At 38.4% G+C, this 24015-nt stretch overlaps 1 protein-coding gene across 1 annotated transcript in view; it reads right to left on the bottom strand.

The window, feature by feature from the left end:
- Positions 1-11732: 11732 nt before the first annotated feature.
- Positions 11733-24015, bottom strand: part of maneal (mannosidase endo-alpha like) — a 32666-nt gene continuing 20383 nt past the window's right edge. The window contains exons 4-5 of the mRNA XM_059349445.1: positions 19899-19975; positions 11733-12772 (exon numbers count right to left, since the gene is read on the bottom strand). Of these exons, the coding sequence (XP_059205428.1) occupies positions 12136-12772; positions 19899-19975 (714 nt within the window). The 3' untranslated portion in view covers positions 11733-12135. The remainder of the gene's footprint in view (positions 12773-19898; positions 19976-24015) is intronic.

Raw genomic sequence — 24015 nt, 5'->3', positions numbered from 1 at the left:
CACATCTGTCCATCCCATCATTAATATTTATTATGACCTTTCCTCCAATAAAATTTGTTAATTCTTTAGATTTCTCCTCCTAGGGGCTGCTCCAAATCCGCCCCCCCCCAAGGTGCAGGTGGCATTACCTCATTCCCTGGCAGAGAGACATCAATATGTTTAGGGGTTGAAAATATTACCATGATTTAAAATCCCGCATTGGTTCTCATAGGGCCTTTCTATGCTTTATTTACTATGATTTAAAATCACTCATCGGTTCCCATAGGGCCTTTCTATGCTTTATCTACTATGATTTAAAATGATCCGTTAGTTCCCACAGAGTTTTTCCATGTTCTTATCTCTCACTCATCTCTGTTTGTCATATACAGAGCCTTTTCTATTTTTCATTTCTCACTCAGAGTATGCTACTGTATTTAGCCCTTGTAAATGCTGCTTCTTGCCCAGCTGGGTAACCTTGCTTCTTATTCTTATTCTTGCTTCTCTCTTATTCTTACCAGCACTCTAATGAACATCTCTGGTGAAAGATCACAGGTGTTTTTCTGGCACAAACTTAACATTCTTATCTAGGCCTTATTCTACTTCTCCTCTCTTCCAGTACTTCTCCACCTTTCAGTTAAATCTCTGCAGCATATTGATTATACATATAACATCATATAGATCACTCAGGGTTACATTATTTAATCACACTTTGTCATACAAATAGCTACATAGTCCCTCTAGAGACCCTCATAAAGAGATACTAGCTTAACTCTCACCACATTATTTACTCTACATTATCCCCCCTATGTGACTTAATTAGTCACATCTCAGTAATGTCGCCGTCTAAAGATGGCCGTAGCCACCCTACTAGGTTCACTTTATCACTATTGACAAGGATCCATTTTTACGGCTTAAGTGGGAGTTTTGCCAGCTCTCACAAGGACTAGGTGCAAGCCTTAAACTCGTTTCCCAAGCGTTTTAGCGTTACAGTAGTATATATATGAGGTCACACAGGATATATAATTCCAGCACACTGGTCCAGTATATATTTTCACACAAATCTTAGTGCGGTGATACAGTAGATAAATGTAATGTGACAATCAAAACCTTTACCAGTGTTTGACTAACTTTATCAAATGTAGTGTGACAATTAAACCTTTACTATGAAATCTCCAAAAGGGAGCTACAATACATCACACATTTTGAGTCATATAAAGTAAACATGATTATACCATGGTAAAAAGAAATTAAATCTGCTGAGATGAAGATCTTTTGCTCCATGTGCCAGACGCACAGTGGAGTGCCACCACCAGGGAGAGGTTACATGTGATGCCTGGTGATGGGGTTCTCAGCGTTCCTCAGGTCCGGGAAGGTCTCAGATGTAGAGGATAGGGACCCCGGGTCCCTCATCAGGGCTTGGTAAGCGGATAGGAGTGGTGGGTGAATATGAGGGTGATGGGCTTCGAGGAGAGGGTGCTGGGCTGCGGTGAGTGGGCAGGTTGTCTTCGTCGGCGATCATATCAGCCAATGCCCGTGTTAGTGCCACACGACATGGCGCATTAGGGGAGAGTTCCCGAGTGTGGCGTCTGTAGATTTCCAGCTCACGTAGGAGGCGCCTCACCAGGTTTTGTTTGTCAACCCGGATTTCCATCTCGTGCCTCCATCTGGCCAGCAATCTCTCACGCTCGCTGACCCACTACTGTTTCATTGCCTCTCTTTCAACAGCCCATGCTCTCTCCAGCGTCTTCCTGGTGCTAGCCCACACTCTCTTCTGTGCTGCAGCCGCTTCGAGGCGGTCACGCTTTGCTGCCCAGTTGATCCGGGCCTTGATTCTGGCCCTTTCCTTCCGGAGGTTGGCAACCTCTTCAGGGGTACGGCCCTTCAGGTACCTGGAGAAGGCCGCCATGGACATTTTTACCAATGCCTCTGCTCCTCCCCCTGGCTGCAGTAGGACGTAGTTGGCCTCCTTCTCCTCCTCGTCCGATGAGGAGGATTCGTCAATATCCTCAGTCGCCGGCCTTCCCTCTCCAATCATCATCTGCCCCTCCCACTGGCGCTGTAGAGACTTCTGGGCCACTGGCAGCTGCATGTTCCGGGGAGTTTTGGCAGTACACTTGGATGGTCTCACCTGCTGATTCCCTGGCCCTGGTTTTGGTGGTGCGGGTTGTTCCAACATCACCTGCAGCATGCTCGGTCCCTGCGCGGGAGACGGGTCGTGCGTCCGAGATATCCATTGCTCAGAAGGGTCACCTGGGAGCCACGCCTGTTGAGGGAAGTGGTGGGAACTGTGTGGCCTTAGCCTCTATCACAGTTTTGACCTGTTGGAAGATAGCCTTGTATATTTGCGTTAGATGTTTCAGATAATAGGTGAATTCATGTTGATATTGTTCAAGCGGAGGCCCCTCATAGGGTCCTCTGTAAAAGGGGACCGGCATCGGTCTCCCTGTTAGTGCTTCATGCGGTGTTAGGTGGGTTAGTCTGTTACACTGTGTTCTCATGCTCATCAAAGCAAGTGGCAATGCCTCCACCCAGCTTAGCTTATGGTCACTGTCAGCCATAATTTTTGTGATTTTGTTCTTCAAAACTCCATTAGCTCGTTCTACTTGTCCCTGTGACTGAGGGTGATACACACAGCCATATTTCTGCTTAATTCCTAGCATTTTCATGGCAATTTTCATCACATTAGCTGTAAAATGCGGACCATTGTCAGAGCTCATTACATCTGGTATTCCAAACCGTGGAAAAACTTCTTTACACAGAAACTTAGCTGCTGACCTCGCATCTGGACCTTTTGTTGGAACTGCTTCCACCCACTTGGTAAACCTGTCCACAACCACAAGAATGTACCTGTAACCATTCTTTCTGTCTATCATATCTATGTAATCCATTTGTAGATGGTGAAATGGCCCTTCAGGCACCGGAACATGTGCTAACGGCGTCGTGAATGCTCTCCTGACATTATTCGTGTTACATACCGTGCATGCATTTATCCATCTATCAACTCTGTGTGCCAACATTGGTGACCACCAGACTGCTTGCAGTCGTCTCAATATCTCCCCCCTAGCGACATGGTCTTGACCATGCGCTTCCTGAATGGCAATCGATACCAATGCCGGTGGGAGGACAAATTGACCCTGCGCACTGAGCCAGAGGCCATTTTTATGTGGGTCTGGATTATTTTGGATTTTAATTGCGCCTCTTTTGATCCATATTTGATGTGACCACGGACCGGCTCTTTCCTGTGCTTCTTTTAGAGATGTTATGTTTGTTATAGGTTCCAGATTCTCTGCCATTAAAAGTGGTCCCATGCATGTGGGCGTAGCTACACGTTTAGCTGCTTCATCTGCTAAATTGTTGCCTTTGGCTATCAGGGAGTCAGTTTTTTTGGTGGGCCGGGCATTTGATAATAGCAAGTGCTTTAGGGAGGTGTATGGCCTCTAGCAGAGCTGAAATAGCTTCCCCATGAGTTACTGGAGAGCCATCTGCCCTTAAAAAGCCTCTTTGCTTCCACGTGACGCCATAAATATGGCACACGCCATAGGCGTATTGTGAGTCTGTATATACATTTAGGGTCTTACCTGCTGCCAAGTGACATGCTGCAGTCAAAGCCTTGATTTCTGCGAGCTGCGCTGAATAAGGCTGGTTAAGTTTAGTGGCTTGTACCTCATAGAAAGAGCCGTCAGACTGCAACTGTATTATGGCGTAACCAGCGTGGTTTCCTGCTGCATCTCTAAAACAGGAAACATCCACAAACAGAGTTATTTCAGCAGTTATTGGTTGATTATCTAGATCTTTACGTGGTTTCATGAACTCATTTATTGTCTGGAGACAGTCATGTGGTGTCCCGTCTACAGGAGTCACCATCCGGGTGGCAGGATTGATTGTGGTGCATCTTTGTACTGTAAGCTCTGGGGCAGCAAGGATTACCTCATAGCCTGTCCGTCGAGCCTGTGTCAAAACAAATGTGGGACTTGTGATTAGTGCATGTAATTGATGTGACGTATACAAAATAGTCGGGTGTCCCATTGTGATGCTTGACGCTTTCTGAAAGGCAAAAGCTGCCGCTGCCAATCCCTGATAACATGGAGGAAGACCTGTTTCAATGTTATCCAGCTTGGTGCTATAATATGCTAATGGTTGCTTACCACTGGGAGTGTCCTGCATCAGAACCGCACACGCATAACCTGCTTTTTCTGCAACATATAAGTGGAACACATTAGCATAATTAGGATTACCTAGTGCTGGCGCTGTTCGCATGTCTGCTTTGAGGGCTTCAAAAGCTCCCTCTGCCTCAGGGTGCCACTGTAGCGTAGCTGAGCCGTCCGTCTGACCCGCGGCTCGCATCAAACCTCTTAACGGGGCTGTTTTAATAGCGTAGTCGCAGATCCACGGGCGGCTGAACCCCGCCATCCCCAGAAAGGAGAGCATTTGCCCCACCGTTTGTGGTTTAGGGGCTTTTGTCACTGCTTCGATCTGAGAGGGTGCAATAGCACGCTTGCTGCCACACAGTTGCCTGCCTAGATATTCAACTTGTGGCTGACAAAATTGTAATTTGTCTTTACTTACTTTGTGACCCCCCCTTTGCTAAAGCCTGCAGGACCAGGACTGAGTCATGCTCACACTGCGCCTGAGATGTGCTACAAACTAACAAGTCATCAACATACTGCAAAACGATGCTAGTGACATTTACGTGTTGTAAATCATCTGACAATACTTTGTTAAAAATCGATGGGCTCTCGACATATCCCTGTGGGAGGCGTGTGTATGTGTATTGTTGTCCTTTGAATGTGAATGCAAACAGAAACTGTGATGCGGGATGTAATGGCACGCTGAAAAATGCTAAGCATAGATCAATGACTGTGTACCAGCAGGCGTCATGAGGGATATTTGAAAGTAATGTGTGTGGATCTGGTACTATAGGTATCTCTGCACCCACTACTGCATTGATGGCGCGTAGATCATGCACCAGTCTGTAGTCATCTGAGCTTGGTTTCTTTATAGGAAAGATAGGAGTGTTACAGGGACTTTTGGTTGGTTTTAACACACCTGCTGCTACCAGGCCCTTGATTGTTGTTTCTATCCCTGTTACTTGATGTGGTTTCAAAGGATATTGTTTCCTGTACGGTAGGGTAACATCCTGTTTTATTTTTATTTTTACTGTGCAGATTTTACTAATCCTACATCTGTTTTATGTTTTGACCACAACCCGGATGGTATGTTACCTAACAGTTCATTATGTTTTTCTGAAAGTGGCATTTGAGTAGGCGGCCTTTCACTGAGCAGCACCTGAACAGGTTGTACTTCTTCATAGGTGCGCACAGATATCTTCATGAACTGTCCATTAAGGGATGTCTGCACATGTGTGTCAGTTGTGAATTTCCATTCCTGTATTTGCTGCGCTGCCTTCACCATTGGTCCCAGATCGTGTGACTCATAGCCTTTGGTTGTCATGAGTGTAACATGTGGGGCAGAGTTAGGCACAGCAAACCAGTCTCTTAAGTCACGCCCACACACATTCAGGTTAACGGCTGCCGCCGCTCCTTGTGGTCCAATGTATATGTTTTCACAAGCTATGTGCACAGGAGCTTTTTGACACAGCAAGTCTGTCCAACAGGTTCTGTAATCTTGATGTTGTTGTTTGTCATCAAACATCATTGTGCAGTGCAACGGCAGTCGTGGCTCCTGTGCTGGAGGCAGCTGTTTCTCAACAAACATCCTCCACTTCTGCCATTTTTCTTCAAGGTGTGATGGATTTTGTAGTTGGAGCCAATACACTGTAGGCTGGACCTGCTGTCGTTTGCTGATTTCTTTAGCACGCTGCATCACCATCATTCCAGATGTTTTTTCTTTTATGAAGTCCAGTTTCAGGCCTTTGTCTGTGCAGATGATTGTCGCTTTCAGCGGGCACAAAATGTCTCGTCCCAAGACGTTGATGGGCATATTTTCTGATCACTGCCAGGTTCTTTTCTGTTGTGGCTAGTACGGGAGAAACGTGCCTGATACTCTCTTTTATTTCTTCTTCCCTCGGAGCTGCTGCTTTCTGTGTCAGAAGAGTCATCACTGGAGCACACTGTGTCAGGCTCAGCTTCAGTGTGGTGTGCCTTGTTGCCAGATCTTCTCACATTATCTCGGACAATGTCACTGGAGGTCATGCTCTTTTTATCCTCTTCTCCAGATACTTCTTCATTTGGTTGTGTGTTCCAGTTAATTGTGAATTTTCCCATCATTTGTCCTTCAGTGGTATCTCCCTGTGCCCTTAGTGGATATTGTCCTGTCCCGGATGGGCCAGCAGGGGGAGCCGTAGGAGGCTGAGCAGTGGTGAGAGCCACAGGTGGGATCATGGGCTGAACAGTAGGGGGCGCATATGGTGGAGGCTGAGTCATCTCCCCTTGTGCTGCAGGCGTGGTCTGTTGTTCCGTCTCCTCTTTATCCATCATGGCTAGCATCTGTTTGACGTCCATCACATGTTGTCTGGCTGTTTCTCTGAACCAGCTGAGCACCTCTCTTTCTCTGGCCCGTTTCCCTTCTCTGCTGTTACTTGTGTCCTTGGCCTTATAGTGCTTAATGTCGGCCTCCACCTCTCTACAGCATGCTGCTTCGAACGTCCCGTTAGTGGGCCATCACAGTCTGCCATTTGTACGTCTGTTCCACCTCTTCATGCACTTTTGGATCTGTTTGGCATCATCCGGGTGTTGTCTTATTACTAGTTCTACTGGGGTTAACAATCCTCCGCTTTTTATCATTTTAGCGCCCATGATCTCTTGTTTAGCTCCCGTATCCTGCCTAGTAAGTTCCGGCTGTCCCTCTTCTCTGGTTCTGATATGAACTATTATTTTGCTAACAGTTATCCCAACTTTTTTTCCACCATTGGGGGAGTTGTAAAGCAAATTCTCAGTCCTGTCCTTGGCTCGGGTTTTCACTATGTATTCAAACTTTCCTGTATACTCCTGCGATGGTTAAATCGTCAGGAATGCCCAGCCACGGGCGCAACGGGAGGGTGCCTGTAATTAGGGGATTTTGGCACAAACTCTCTAATATTGTGGCTAGGGTGGGGCCCAGATTCTACGTATTATTCCTTCCCACGACACTGCAGGAAATTCCTTTTTGGTTTGGGTTAATTTAAGAATTCGAGTGAGGTGTCACAACTTTTGACAGATCTTCTGTTCTGTCTGCCAGTGCTCTATGCCGTATACGTCAATTTATGACCGTTCCAACAACAAATGAGTTCTGATACCATGGGTTTCAATGTCTCCCTCAGTAGTAATATGTTCAGGGGTTAATTTTCATCTTCACTCTCACTACTCATTCGATCTTTGGCCATATATTCTCTTACTCCTCCTTATTTCACTATTTTGGGTTATTTTATACCTTCTTACTGTACTATTGTGTATTTTTCCTTCTTTAACCTATTTATTTCTATTTATTTATATATATATATTTATATTTAAATTTATCTATATATAATTTTCACTTCAACTCTCAACTACTCTCCAAATAACTCCACTAAGAGCCTATTTATTTCTATTTATTTATATGTATATATTTATATTTAAATTTATCTATATATAATTTTCACTTCAACTCTCAACTACTCTCCAAATAACTCCACTAAGAGCCTACTTATTTCTATTTATTTATATGTATGTATTTATACTTAAATCAATTTATTATTTAATTTTCACTCCAACTCTCAACTATTCTCCAAATAGCTCCACTAAGAACCTATTTATTTCTATTTATTTATACGTATATTTTTATATTTAAATCAATTTATTATTTAATTTTCACTCCAACTCTCAACTATTCTCCAAATAGCTCCACTAAGAACCTATTTATGAAGCTCAGAATAGTTAGAATTCCTAAGGTTATTTGCTCCGTAACAACTGACGCGTTATGGGCTGTAAATTTTCAATCCTTTCTGCTCCTTCAAACGAAAAAGTCAGATTTATACAAATGTGTGTGCGTATTTTAAGCAGTCTGTTGTTAAGGTGGATGTGGATGTGTGTGTGTGTGCCGTTTTTATCTCTCCCCTGTGTGTGTGTGTGTGTGTGTGTGTCTTATCTCTCTGCTCTCTCTTTTTCCTCTCTCGCCCTCTCAGCCAGCCGGCTCCAGCAGGCTCGCTATTAACTCACACCAGCGTTTATATACACTCAAACAGCGTCTATATACACATTACTAAACTACAAAAGAGCAAGGAGAACAACTTAGTTGGGCTTGCTGCCACTATTATACATTTCTTATATACTGCCCCTACTGTAAACGAAGTGGGGCGCCTAGGAATACCGTACACTCTGACGGTAGCTGCCTCCGCTGGACAGTCGCATGCCTTAAATGATTTGTTCCTCAAATCATTTAGCTACCTCCGCTGGGTAGTGAGACGTCTTTTCTTATTCCTCATAACATAAAACACCAACAGTCTTGCCTGCCTTGACTCCTTATACTTCTATCAAAATTCTTTCCCTTTCTCACTCTATTCTTTTCAACCTCTTTTAGCACAAGTACGTTATTAAATACACTTCCCTAACATTAACAACAGTATCTAGTGCTCTCCGTCAGACCCTTTTTTTTTTCTTTAAAAAAAAGGTGTTCTTAAGTCAACTATTTAGACATTTACATTTTAATTAAGACTCAACATTAAGAACTTCAATCACTCACTTACACAGCTCTCTCTTTTTTTATGACTTACTACTTCTTATCTATTCAACTATCACTGTCTCAGCACCTGCCAAATTAGACCTCTGTCAAACGCGGCTGTTGCCAGCAACCAGATTACAATGCAAACATTGAACAGTATCTGATCACACGCATTCACTCTCTCCGCGCCATGGTTTTGCTGAGACATGCAGACAGATTTGGACAAACGTAAAATAGACAGCACACACAGTTAGTTTAGACAGACAACATGGTTTGTCACAAAATCTCTGTTATCTCCTGCAATGGTTAACTTGGGTTAATTAATTCAAATTAGATTGGGTTCAAGAGGGAAGAATCACAGTTTAGAAAGCAGTTCCTCACCTGGGCGGACCTCACCTGTCACTCAGACACCACTTTGATCAAATTTGCAGAGACAACGTTCTGCTTACCTTGATTTTTAGTGGGCCCGTGGTTCTGATGACAGGATGAGATGACGCCGCTGGTGACGGATGCCTCCCGGATCCTTTTCCCTCCTGGCTAGCTCGCCAAAATGTCGTGTAATTTATTGGTCCAAGTTGTAGGTCAAATAGCTCATAAATTAGTTTTTAAAGGAGTCCAATTGGAAAAAATTACTTCTCTTATCTTTAACAATAAATCAAAAGCCCCGTTGGAAAACAGCTCCAAAAAAACTCTCTAACAAGTCTCAAAAATCTTCAAGCAGGAGTCCAAGATCTTGTGACACACTTTATTATCGATAAAAAGTGGAGAGAACAAATATAATACACACAAGGTGCAGTCCATAAGCTCTCTAACTCGAAATGACACTTACATGAGATTTTATAGAGAAATCACACACATCTGTCCATCCCATCATTAATATTTATTATGACCTTTCCTCCAATAAAATTTGTTAATTCTTTAGATTTCTCCTCCTAGGGGCTGCTCCAAATCCGCCCCCCCCCCCCCCCCCCCCCCCCCCCCCCCAAGGTGCAGGTGGCATTACCTCATTCCCTGGCAGAGAGACATCAATATGTTTAGGGGTTGAAAATATTACCATGATTTAAAATCCCGCATTGGTTCTCATAGGGCCTTTCTATGCTTTATTTACTATGATTTAAAATCACTCATCGGTTCCCATAGGGCCTTTCTATGCTTTATCTACTATGATTTAAAATGATCCGTTAGTTCCCACAGAGTTTTTCCATGTTCTTATCTCTCACTCATCTCTGTTTGTCATATACAGAGCCTTTTCTATTTTTCATTTCTCACTCAGAGTATGCTACTGTATTTAGCCCTTGTAAATGCTGCTTCTTGCCCAGCTGGGTAACCTTGCTTCTTATTCTTATTCTTGCTTCTCTCTTATTCTTACCAGCACTCTAATGAACATCTCTGGTGAAAGATCACAGGTGTTTTTCTGGCACAAACTTAACATTCTTATCTAGGCCTTATTCTACTTCTCCTCTCTTCCAGTACTTCTCCACCTTTCAGTTAAATCTCTGCAGCATATTGATTATACATATAACATCATATAGATCACTCAGGGTTACATTATTTAATCACACTTTGTCATACAAATAGCTACATAGTCCCTCTAGAGACCCTCATAAAGAGATACTAGCTTAACTCTCACCACATTATTTACTCTACAACATGAAGGATAATAAAGCTGTGGAGCTTTGGTGAGACATGCCCCTAACTAAATCTCAGTTCCTAGCATTGATACCACCTGGCTCATCACCTTTTATTATTATATTATTATGGATATTTCAGGTGTACTACATTTTGGTTTTATCTCCTAGTAAAGTGCTTTAGCTCTTCTGGCTAAACAGCTGTATCACCTGACTGTTGCCCTCTCAGGCTTTTGCTGTAGCAGTATCACTGTGTTCCCAGACCTTAGCTTCCGTGGGCACAATGTTATCCTAACTACCGTATTTCCTCAATTTAAAGCCGGTAAAAACAATTTTTAGTAAATAAAAGCCGGCCTCTTTTATAAGCCGGGTGTCTTACCAGTGTTGTGTCAAAGTCTGTTCCCCCGTCGATATGTGTCCCCCTTACCTTAACCTGCACCAACCTGACCCCTGACCCCAACCAGTCCTCCTTTAAGTTGTTAACATGAGCCCAAGTTTACCTTAACCCCAAACAGTTCTCTCTACAAGGCCAAACCTTAAACTTAAATCCTAACTCCAACCGCGGAGGTGATGCTACGGAGAACACCATTCAGGAAACATCATTTGACGGTAACACATTTCCACACCTGTATTTTGAAGTTTGGCCACACGAGTTAGTACTGTAGGTAAATATGGTTGTTTCTCCCGCTGTCCTAGTCATTCTCTGTAAAGTCGAGCCGTTTACGCACGTTCTTCTGGGCTTTTTAGTAGTTTAGACATTTTAAATCCTGCTTAAAATGAACATTCAGCGTGCTGTTCATTGTTTGTTTACTTCCAATATGGCTGACATCCGGGTAACTGGCTACAATGCGCTGTGTAAAACACTCTAAAAAGTGCCGGTCAGAGCTGCTCTGATTTTCTTTTTTTAATAAAAGCCTCCTTCAAATAATAGCCCGCCCCTATTATTAGCCGGGTCCCAAACTGATTTTTTATCAATAGAAGCCCTGGCTACTATTTGAGGAAATACGGTAATAGCAATTATGGCCAGCAAAATGAAAACACAAATTGTGATAAACCAGAATGATCCTTTAAGCTTGAGGTATTGTTGACTTTGTAAACTTCTGAATACTTTGGCATAGTACAAAACTCTGTTCAATAAAGTACTTGAGAGTCTGTGTTTTGTAATTAAATCCTGAATGGCTTTTAATTACGCATTGTGGACTAAAATGAACCAAATAAAACAATGTAACAAAGGTCCCTAATCCACCAGCATTTAAACACACTCATCATTTAGACCAGCTGGAACAGCTTTCAGCAGCTTCTACTTTTGTATTCTGCACACACCAATTATTTCACTATTAAAAACAATTGCAACTAAAATATTCTTCTCTGTCTGAATAAATTAACTGAAGTACCACGTTCCTGCAACCCAGAGCTTTGTTTAGTCTTTGATAATTTCTCATATTTTCTTAGCAGTTTTCTTGCGCAGTGACAACACTCATTAACCAACAGTTAACAGACACAAATTTTAATTTGTCTTCAAAGAAATACAGGAAAGAACAGTCTTTCATCATAAGAAAATAAGAAAAAAGACCCTACAGAGCCAAGTTACTGTACATAGACGCACTTTCTTGATGTCGCAAACAGATACTGAACAAAGTTGCTGTCAGGAAACACTTATCTGTCCATCATTGTGATCTTCAACATATCAGTGACATTATCAACCTGTACAAAAAATGTTAGTGATTAAAAGAAGTAAGTAGTGAACATTTACTGCAGAGAAATTCTCATCAGAAGTGCTCAGCGTTGGAGAAAAAACAGGTAGGCATTAATATAAAGGGATAGTCTTTTGCAAGAGCTGATTTAATCATTTCTGGTCATGCTCAGGGCATCTGCCAGGGAAACAAGGCCATGCTTACATCAGCCACTTGTCCTTCTCCTTGTTGAAGTTCTCGGCCCACTGGCGCGTAAGCTCTAAGTAGTGGTTTGCTTGGTTGGGTCGGTAGTCTAGGTACAAACGGGCCACTGTTTTCTTGGGTATAGCTTTCTCTATCTGCGTGCCTTCGTGCCACTGGTTAAAGGAAGTAATGGTGACAATTTCTGGTCTGACAGACAAAGCTGCCTGCAAGGATGTGTCATAGTAACGTCCATTAACCCGATTCCTTGTGTTATGGTTGTTCCACGGCCGAACAGCAGTGTCCACATACCCTGGCCCAACACTGGGAATAAATAGCAGATTGTTTACATCACAGAAGGCCTTGATTGCTTTCCAGTTCTGGTGGGATGAGCCAAAGGAAAAGCCATTGGAGGCAAAGTAAGTGTATATGCCATCAAAGCCGCTAGCTAGGATGTCATGTTTGTGGCGCTCTTCCACAATGAGGGCAACGAAAACGCCATCATAAGGTGTGCCTCTGATGCTGTGCGAGCCTTTACTCGTCAGAAGCTCTGCCCAGGACTCTGGTGGCGTCAGGTAGGAGTCATAGACGTAAAACAGGGGCAGGATTCGCCCTGTGCTGGATTTGAATCTGTAGAAAGCGCCATGCTTTCCATACCTAAGAACAAAAAGAGAGGGGAAATTCAAGCTGTTACAATATGCATAGCAAAGCATTAAAGCTACTATAACTTAATTATCCATGTCTTTAAAGAGATAGAACAGTTCAAGGCTGGATTAATATTTTAGAAATATACTATTTAATCAGACACCTGAATACTTCTTCAACCAAATGCAAAGCACAAGAAAAAGACACAAACACTACACCAGAAGCGCCACCTCAGGTCATTTAACCCTGTAAGACCCAGTGTTGCAGAATTACAACAATTTTGGTTATTCCCAAAAAACCTCTAATTTTTTTATTATTTTTTTGGTTCAACCACATTAACATGATCATTGGGTCCTATTGTTTGTACTCACAATGCGATTGGATCCAGCATTTGTATATAAGGGTCAAGAAGTCACACAACCTCCAATTTTTTGATCGAGCAACATCCCTTTAATTTACTGGACTGGATTCATCTGATTCAAGTAAGTAAAATGCTTTGAATATTATTTTGTGTGTTTATTACAGTGTCTAGAACATGAACATATGTAGTTATTGTGGAAAATATGCCCTACATTTTATTTAGAGCTTGTTTTATAATTGTTGCAATATTACAACATTGGGTCAGAGTGGTAGTCAAAACAGCCCTGATTTTTTGAGGAATGTCTTGAGAGGAACTTCAATTAAAATTTTCACAATATAACTTTAAACTACACATGATTTACACATTCTAGCCTTAGCCTTATATTGGATTACATTACATACATTACTAAAGATTTAATACCTCCAACACCAAGAACAAACATACTCAAACGCACAGTTATCTATCGTTCAATAATGTCATGAAACTCTTTGCCTCCTCACATCTTTAGCACGCAAAACAAATTGTCATTCAAAAAATTACTTAAGACACACCTGATGCTGCCCACCATATGACTGATTACTAATATGTTGCGATTTATTTTGTTTTCTTACTTTATTTTTTATGGTTGACTGTGGGTAGAGTGTGGGTTTTAAAGAAAACTTAAACTATCTAATGAAGTAAAATGTGTGAACTTTTAATATGTGCAAATATTGATATTTTGTTGTGTCTTTAGTTTCACGGTGCTCGGTGATGGAATAAAATTTTGTACCAGTTGAACTCTACGCTGCCCAAGACTCCAAAGGGTTAAGTAACAGGCTCTAACTTGTATTTTACATCTACTGCCAGACTGGCACTAGATGTTGGGCGGTCGGCAGGCGGCGGCAGAGACACGGTTAACCGCAAAAAAACAAGGCTATGTTGGTGTTTCATCACGATGAGAAACAATCTATATTGCTGCAGACCTATTCCAGTGTGCATTGCTCTCTGCCACATCTATCGGCAGAGCCCCTTCCCTCTACCTGTATTTTCTCTTTTTACTTCCTTTTTTTTACATTACATTACATGTCATTTAGCAGACGCTTTTGTCCAAAGCGACTTACAATAAGTGCATTCAAGTGTTTGAGCTGATCTAGGCGTCACCCTGTGGGCACAAAGCTACAAAAATAGCCAACACAGTGCTAAAAAATGCAAATAAAGCAAGGCAATATGCCAAGCGGACAAAGCTCATTCCAAAACATGAGTGTTTGCTTTCACTGTCACTGAACAAGGGAGGAGATGCTCATTCTGAATGTTGTGTCTACAGACTTGCTATTAGAGGATGGAACTACACGTTATCTAGTACAGTACATAGAAGTGTATATATATATATATATATATATATATATATATATATATCAATTTTGCACAAAGAGACAAAGAGACAAAGTTAAATAGAGTCTTAATAACATTAGCGCATATTACTATGCATGCAAGCAAATGTACAGACAAAACAAAAAGTTCAGCTTTCTGAAGGTGTTATACTATATAAAATACAAACCTGTGAAAACAAAAAGCAGTGCAAAGTAAAAGTCTTGCCACTATGAAAGTGAAAGTTACAAGGTTGGTCAGAGTTGAATCGGCTGTGGTCAGTGGTGAAATGTAACTAAGTACCAAGGTTATAATAGTTTTGGATTTTTCATTCGTTTTAGTTTTAATTTCATTGTCAATTTTTGTTTTCAAATTCAGTTAATTTTAATTTGTTTTTTGAGTGAGTTTGCTAGTTTTAATTAGTTTTTATTTTTTTGGAAAATGCCTAGTTTTAGTTTAGTTTTTATTAGTTTTAGTGTTAGTTTTAGTTTTTTGTAATGGGGTATTTGTTGGGTGCGAGATTCAGTAAGGTCACAATAAATGTTTCCTTTATTTCCTTTGTCTTATCCATCTCAGCTCCAATAAGTTTATTAAGTCATAAAACCAGATAGATGAAATAGATTTCATATCAACCAAAAAGGTTTACGTGTGAAAAAAGTTGACAAAGACTAAAACGAAGGACATTTTCACATTTCATAATTTTAGTTAGTTGTAGTCAGTTTTGTAACCACAAAATACAGTTCATAATTTTTGTTAGTTGTAGTCAGTTTTGTAACCACAAAATACAGTTTCAGTTAGTCATTGTTTTTTTTAAAAACAATCGTTTTTTATTTCAGTAATGAAAATGTTTTTTCAATTCTAGTTTTCGGTATTTTTTCTTTAACTATAATAACCTTGCTAAGTAGATTTACTCAAGTACCGTACTTAAGTACAGTTTCAAGGTACTTGTACTTTACTTGAGTATTTCGATTTATGTAACTCTATACTTCTACTCAACTCCACTTCTGCTCTGCTACAGTTTGAAACTTTAAGAACATTTTGATGCTTGATTCTTGATACTTTTGTTCTTTTAGTTAAGTAAGATTTTTAAAAGCAGGACTTTTATTCATAGTGGAGTTATTCCATTAATGTGATGTAAGTACTTTTACTGAAGTGAATGATATGAATACCTCTTTTACCAGTGGTTGTGGTCCCAAATATTTCAATATAGGGAGAGACATTTATAGCTAGCATTTTTGACATTGTCTCAAATTAGTTCTGCCAAATGCTTGATAATAATGGACAAGAAAAGAATAGAACATGTGGTAGGGTTACAGTATAAAGCATTACATTGGAAGTTGTACATTGTACATTTCAATGAAAGGGGGCAGAAAGATAAGGGGTTAATAAGCAGCTGCAGTGTTTTTTATGTAGCTGCTTAATTCACAATGTAAATGATGTGTATTTATTAAATCTGCAGTATCCAGTCAGCGATATTCAGGCCTAAGGCAAATTGTCTTCAGAAGATCAGTTCAAAACCTGCCAATTGACCATTCAGCTCATTGGAATAACCAAGTCATCATTTCTGAAGGGATTTTTCATAATGAAGTCCAGTAATAAAGAGCAAAGGATATTTTTGCAATAGAACAATTTTACTGTTTCAGGCTTTCCATGTGTCCACTCTGGTTTTCAAACACAGCTTCCAAAAAATGTGGTCATGTTTGAATGTTTGATAGTTCACCACAATACATTCATAATGATGATTATAGCTGCATTTTAGCCAAACAATAATATGAGGCAATTTTGTGGTGATAATTGCAAATAATAGCGACACCCTCCGTAGTCTTTTGTAGGAAAGATAATCAACCCACTGTCAATTTGCTCTTATTATCATAAAGGCAATATTTCATCATTCATCTGTGCTTTAGTAGCAGAAGCAGTTTTACCTTTTTCATTTTTTAATCCTACATGACATATTCACAATAGTTCACTCATCATCAGGCATAAAAATAAATAACTCGATGTCAAAGACGTTATAATTCACATAGTTTTTTATAACCATAGCCTTTTTACAGCTTCTTGTTCTAGATTAGTGAATATATTGTTTACTATTTCACCTCATTCAAATTCAGTCTCTTTCCAGCTCTGTTTTGGTTTCCACCAGCTAAGTTGTCTGTACTGTTCAGTACTATGCAGATCATGTAACAAAGCTTGTTTGCTACAAACAGCTAGAAATAAGGACTAACGGAATGACTGAACTACACAGTCATAAAGTTGGAATAAAAATACTTCTGTCTTCTTTCCATGAAATGTTTGTGACAATGTGATTTATTCTTGACAGATCTGGTACATATCTTCTCAAAACTGTATTTCAATCTCTTCCAAACTGTCACAATGAAAATGAAACCACAATTAACAGAGGACTGTGTCTGAAACAAAATTATTCCAACTTTATGGGCAACCGTGTATAACAGAAAAACCCAAACAAGTCCAAAGAAAAAGCTTCATGTCTCTGTGTAGCTGAGGGAGACTGAGTTGGATGACAATTCTCTGTGGGTTCAACACCACAAGAAACACTTGTCAGATAAAATGTAGTAATTTAAATAATTATTAATATGAAATTATAGATTAGTCTGAGGCTGTCTGGCTCGTCAGATAGTAACTTCTTTAAAAGGCTGCAGGCTCTGGCCGTTCCCTTTATAAATGAGGACAGCAATGACAACAGGTTAAGTTAACAAGCTGCATGCAAGAGATGGAAAGCCCAGGCACGAAGTTAATAATAATTCATCAATAGCATTATTTATAAAGCACACAGCTTTTGCAGAGGGTAAAATGAATACAAGAAGATAAATGTAAACAATAAATATATGCCAATAATAATAAATAAATACATGCAATACAAGTAATAAAAGACTTAAAATATGTTGAAAAAGCAGACAACATGACATAAAAGCAAGTCTGTAAAATGGGTCTTAACCCTTTGTTGCACAACATATTGACACCCCTTCTAATGCACAACATGGGTCAAAAATGACCCGCATTCATTTCCCATGTTATTTAATGTTTGCTGAGATATCAACTTATTTTATGATTGAATATTCCAAGTATTCATTAAATATCTTGTCTTTGATAACAACAGATCATGATTTCCATTTTGCTTCTCATACTATGTGAAGAAAACGTAGTTAGCTTAGCAAGCTACTTAGCTAAAAATGTATATGGGTCATTTTTGACCCATGTTGTGCATTAGAAGGGTAGTGACACAAAAAGGGATTTTATTCAAAAATGAATAAAGGAAAACATAAAAATGTATGATGATCAAGAACAAACTAATTGAGGAAAACTTGGAATACTGAATGATGAAAATAATTTATTGCAAAGATATAGGACATAAAAACTCTGTTGTGTCACTTTAGACCCATGTTGTGCATCAAAGGATTAAGAAGTGATTTGAAAAGAAGTCACTGATTCTGCAGGACTTAATTCCTTAAGTTGAATTGTCGTATGCGTCCGTATGACCCAGAGTCAGTGGGTTCCCAGACTAGAGGCCTAAGCAACTAATCTTCTTATCGTTGATCTTGTTTTATTGCAACTATACTAATATTTCAAATGTACCGATGCCAAAATGCCACATGTAACCCCTTTAATACAGCTAAGTGGTTGTGTAAGGTTGTGTTAGACATTCAGAAAATACTTATGCTTTACTGAAACCATCATTGCTTTTTCTATCCCTTCAATATTTGTTTCATTTTTTACAGATGGTCAGCACAGTAGGTTTCTGAAAATGTTGGCAGCGATATAAAGTCCAGAAATCAGATTCAACTCAAGGCTCTGCAGGCTTTGCTTTGATTTCACTCCAGTGTTGTATCAATATAAGTATGGCATCATTGAGACTCCTTATTCCTGTCCCTCGTCACAGTGTGAGATCATGGGCTTCTTCTTTTTATCAGACTACTACTGAATATATTACAACTTGAAACACTATTTGATAAGCTTCACAGCCCGTTCACATGTCTCTCTCTTAAAGCTCACATATTCTACACCTAGCCTGAGTTATGGAAAAAGCAATAACCACCCTGAACTCTCATATGCACGGATTTTCATATGGACTTTATTACTGTGCAATATTTATTTTTTAAATATACAATACTTGGCAATGTGCAATAACTTGTGCAATAATTTGTCCTTCAACGTGCAATATATTTATGAACACTGCATAGCATCATATCTGCTTCTGGCAAATGGAATTGAAGACTGTGCACCATACCTCCCTTTCTTGCCTATGTTTACATTATATCTAGGGCCGGGACTTTAACGCGTTAATTAAGATTGATTAATTACACAAAAATTAACGCATTAAAAAAATTGACGCATTTTAATCACACTTAGTTTTTGCACCACGGAACGTTTCTCACTGGATGAGTTTCAGGCGGACCGATTATACTGGAGCACCAACTAGCGTTCATGAGTTCAGACAACAACAAACCACAGTGAACATGAAGGAAGAAGCTGATGAGAGCTTTGGTTGGCCCCGTGGATGATGGGACATTTTGTTACAAAAAACCAACGGATGGAAGCATCGATAAGTAATAATAATAGTCAAGGTTTCCAATGTTCTGAATGTATTTGAAAGTATTGTGTTTTACTTAAAAAAAAAAAAAAATTATAGTTTACAGAAGGTCTACCTACCTATAGACTACCTGAATTTCTGAAATGTACTATATTTCTAAATATGCTATTGCTACACTTAATGGCAAAAATTGCACTGGTCTGTTGGACTTGAACAAAAATAAACAATATTTTTGTTATTTAAGCTTATGTATTCAGTCATTATTCAACAGTATACTAAAAATCCATGTGAAAAAAATTACTTCTCACTGTTCTCAGGTCAAATATTGTTGTGCGATAATATTATGCGATTAATTTAAATTAATTAATTACAAAGCCTTAGATTATTTTTTTTAATCGAGTCCCGGCCCTAATTATATCATATATATTTTTCTTTACATTTACTTGCCTATGTTTGTTTATGTTTAGATTGTATATTTTTATATTTCATATACATTTTATTTATTGTCGAACTGCTTTTTGGAGTCGGCTTTCAAATCTCATTGTACATGCGTATAGTGACAATGAAGGCATTCTATTCTATTCTATTCTATTCTATTCTAAAAGCTGAATATAATCAAATGCTAGGAGACGGAGGGGTTCTCTTTGACACACATTCAGGAGCGGTCAAACTCAGAGAAAAAGCTACCTTCTGATCCATTACAGCAGGATCACAGGGGACACATCTATATTTAACTACCTTTTTCCTTGTCTTCCCTTTCTAGGTTTCATGTTTCACCACACTGGCAGACTTCTAACCTCAGATGTGGAAAGCAGAGCTCGATCCTTTGGGTCAGAGAAAGAAAACAAGTGGCAAGGTGAAAGCATAAAACAACAACTTACTTGTCAATTATGTATCTGATGTTGTCATGCATGCTCTGGTCCGTCCGTCCTTTGTATGGCTGTATGTGAAAGGCCACCTGTGCAAAACACATTTGGACACAGATGTTAACAAAAATATCTTAAAAGCACAAACTAATTACACAAAACTTGACAAATAAAGGGTTATGCAGTTAATGTCAAACTGAGTAGTCAGTTGTTCATTATTCCAGTGTATTATTTGTTTGGACAGCCAGTGTAAATGCAACATTTAATGAATCAAAGGATATTTTTGAAATCGAATAATTTTACTGTTTCAGGCTTTCCATGTGTCCGCTCTGGTTTTCAAACACAGCTTCCAACAAATGTGGTCATATTTGAATGTTTGATAGTTCACGACAATACATTCATAATGATGATTATAGCTGCATTTTAGCCAAACAATAATATGAGGCAATTTTGTGGTGATAATTGCAAATAATAGCGATACCCTCCGTAGTCTTTTGTAGGAAAGAGAATCAACCCACTGTCAATTTGCTGTTATTATCATAAAGGCAATTTTTCATCATTCATATGTGCTTTAGTAGCAAAAGCAGTTTTACCTTTTTAATTTTTTAATTTTACATGACATATTCACAATAGTTCATTCATCATCAGGCATAAAAAAAACAATAACTCAATGCCAAAGACGTTATAATTCACATACACTGTAAAAAAAAAAAAAATCTATTTTTCTAAAAATCTATATTTTTACGGTAAAAAAACGGCAGCTGTGGTTGCCAGAATTTTACTGTAATAAATAGGTTGCAACTTTTTGTAATATAACGGTAAAATTATATGACCACTGTTGATTTCCTGTTTAAGATTTTTAGGTTAGGTTTTTAAGGTTTTTAGTACATTTAACAGTTAGAAAAATAATTTTTACAAAAAAATAAATGCAAAAATGATGGTTTGTATATATATTACAGTATATTTTTGCTACAAACATGATGCCAGTGTATTTTACAGTGGAGTCATGTATTTAAAAAAATAAAATAAAACATAAAAAATAGTGTTCTGGCTGATATATACATTCACGGTGTTTCATTGTTACTGAAACTGAATTAAACCATTTATCATTTTACGGTCTTTTACTGTCATGGTTCAGCAGTTTTTCACCTTAAAATCTACAGACATTTTTTTTTTACAGTGTAGTTATTTATAACCATAGCTTTTTTACAGCTTCTTGTTCTAGACTGGTGAATATATTGTTTACTATTTCACCTCATTGAAATGACTGTTTACTGTCTGCGGCTTGATGAAAAAATAACATGACAATACAAGTTTGCATAGTGAATGCTGCAGTATGTGACCGAATTATTTAGGGTACAATGGTCACAATTGACCTAGGGCTGGGGTGAAGCCAGAGACAGAATAAAAAATCTTTCAAACCGATAAGTCAGAAATCTCAATAAAAAATGGAAACAGACACAGTCATGCCCTTGTTTAACCCTCTGGGCCCACTGTGGACCTTTTCAGTCCACAGTGGAGTTTTGGAAGAAGGATTTCTTTCTTGATATATATTGAAATTCAAATTTAAATTTTTCTCATGGGCCTATAATACACTGTGTACTAATTAAGTACCCTTTCAGGCCATTCGGGCTGAAAATGTCCACCTTCCAAAAAAAATGCTATAAAAACTTTACAGATTAATATTTTTTTCTAGTTTTTTTTTTTTTGCATAAACCTTTTAAACAACCTCCGCCCTGCTCAAAACTACCAAACATTCAACAATTTTGAGGAAAAAAGTAGAAAAAAATATTAATCTGTAAAGTTTTTATAGCATTTTTTTTGGAGGTGGACATTTTCAGCCCAAATGGCCTGAAAGGGTAGTAAACTTGAGTGGGCCCAGAGGGTTAAAAAGTAGAGAAAGAGTGACAGTCTGGAAGTAAAGTCTACAAAAATTTGAATTTTTTAAAAAGAGTTCCTAATTTATAACCAGAAGGACACCAGATAAACACATTAAATTATGCATAAAACATCCAACCTTGCTTGTTCAGAAATGGTCAACAAAGTAAAAGAGATGATTGCTGTCTTTTTTTCCTGATTTTTCATTTATCCTTCAGTAGGTATGATTGACAACATTTTGACCACAAACAGTTGTGGAGAAGACAGATGATTGACAACTCTTTGACTACAAATGATCGTCAATAGTATGTAATGTTGTCAATCATGTCCATGTGGAACAATGTCAATGTTCCATATTCTTTTGTTTCTCAGCACCAACAAAGGAGTTATGGATGTGGTGGTGCTTCTTAACAGAGGAAATGTCTGCTTTTAGGCAGTGGACGTCTTTTCTATTAATAAACAGAGAATAACTCTAGTAAAAAAATAAAAAATAAAAAACCCTTTCTGTGCTTTTTAGAAACATATTTTTCCTGCTGCTCAGTGGTGTGTGAATGCTGCAGGACTGACTCATCTGACCTTTTATTAGGAACTGCTGCTTCTTTAGATGAGCATTATTGAAGGATTATGGCTGTGTTCCAGCCCTGAGATCTAATGTCAGCATGACAGTATACACTGAAAACACAGCAAGAGCACTTCACAAATGACTGTAAATCAACAAAACAAATGGCATTACAAGTGCTGAAAGTTACAATGTAACAAATATTATACAATTCAATTTTATTGCAGTTCAGTGCAGTTCTTGTTGCTTAATGTGCATTTTCCATATCTGATAGACTGACTGAAGGTGATTAGATTATTGTATGGTCATTCATGTGTTTGCCCACCCTTTTTGCATGTTATCAGCCCATTAAATGTCTGTATCAGTTGTTATCACTGCTAGTGTAATCTAATCTGTTTATAGCACTCATTAATACTGCTTTGAAACAATGCTTATAGGACAATAGAGCATTTTATTAAAAGGTCAAGTATCATAATAGATCAAAATAGCTGGCTTGGATATTAAAATCCTCATAATAATAATAAGAGATTATTTTATATATTATTATTATATAATATATAATTATATATTGGTTGACTGATATTGGCCAATCATAGAAATATTTCTATCTACTAGTATTTGTGTAAATGTTTGATGTCTGATATGTGCCTAAATGACATTTTTACATTAAAAACAATAATATGAAAAAACAAAAAAAACAATGCTGGAGGTGACTTAAATTAATGGTGTTTATTTTATTTTTATGTATTCTTTATTTATATCATCAGCAATTGACTGATACTGAAAATACAGTATTGATGTTAATTAAGCTATTTATTTTACTAAAACGTTTTGGTTTTCCCTGCTTATCCTTCCAGAATTAGTTGACAATGTAATAAATTGTTAAATAAATATTCTTTAATAAAGTTACGTGTTGAGGGAAGCAGCTTTCTGAGTATCTAGTTAAAAAAACAAAAACAGTTTTGAGGTACTTGTACTTTATCTTGAGTATTTCCATTGTATCTTACTTTATACTTCTACTTCACTACTTTTTGAGGGAAATATTGTTCTTTTACTCTGTTACATTATGATGACAGCTTTAGTTACTTTTCAGGTCGAGATTTAACATAAAAAACATGATACATTTAAAGTGATTATGAAATTTTATAAATTAACCTCCTAACAGTATATATACCATCAGGGTTGAATGCACTTATTGTAAGTCGCTTTGGAGAAAAGTGTCAGCTAAATGACATGTAATGTAATGTAATGCTTGGTGGGTAGCCTTCTGGTAGGTGGGCACCTACCAGAAGGCTAAAGGGTGCATATTCAATATCATAAAACAGTTAGGTTCATAACTACATAGTTACATTTGGGAAATATTATGGTTAGGGTTAAAGTAGGTAAATTTGTAACATAACGTCACTTAACCCTTTGATGCACAACATGGGTCTTAAGTGACCCAACTAAGTTTTTATATTCTATATCTTTGCAATAAATTAATTTCATCATTCAGTATTGCAGCATTTCCTCAAATAATTTGTTTTTGATCATCATACATCCTAATATTACAAGGTCATTTTTGACCCATGTTGTGCATTAGAAGGTGTTTATATGTTGTCATTAATTCACCAATCACCAATTTAAAACCTGACAAAGAAGACACAAGTATTAACTATCCTATTTTGTTAAACTGGTGTTTTTCCAATGGAAATT

The sequence above is a fragment of the Centropristis striata genome, chromosome 14 (genome assembly GCF_030273125.1).
Source record: "Centropristis striata isolate RG_2023a ecotype Rhode Island chromosome 14, C.striata_1.0, whole genome shotgun sequence".
Lineage (NCBI taxonomy): Eukaryota > Metazoa > Chordata > Actinopteri > Perciformes > Serranidae > Centropristis > Centropristis striata.
The sequence above is the reverse complement of the archived record's forward strand: the minus strand, read 5'-3'. Positions and strand labels throughout refer to the sequence as shown.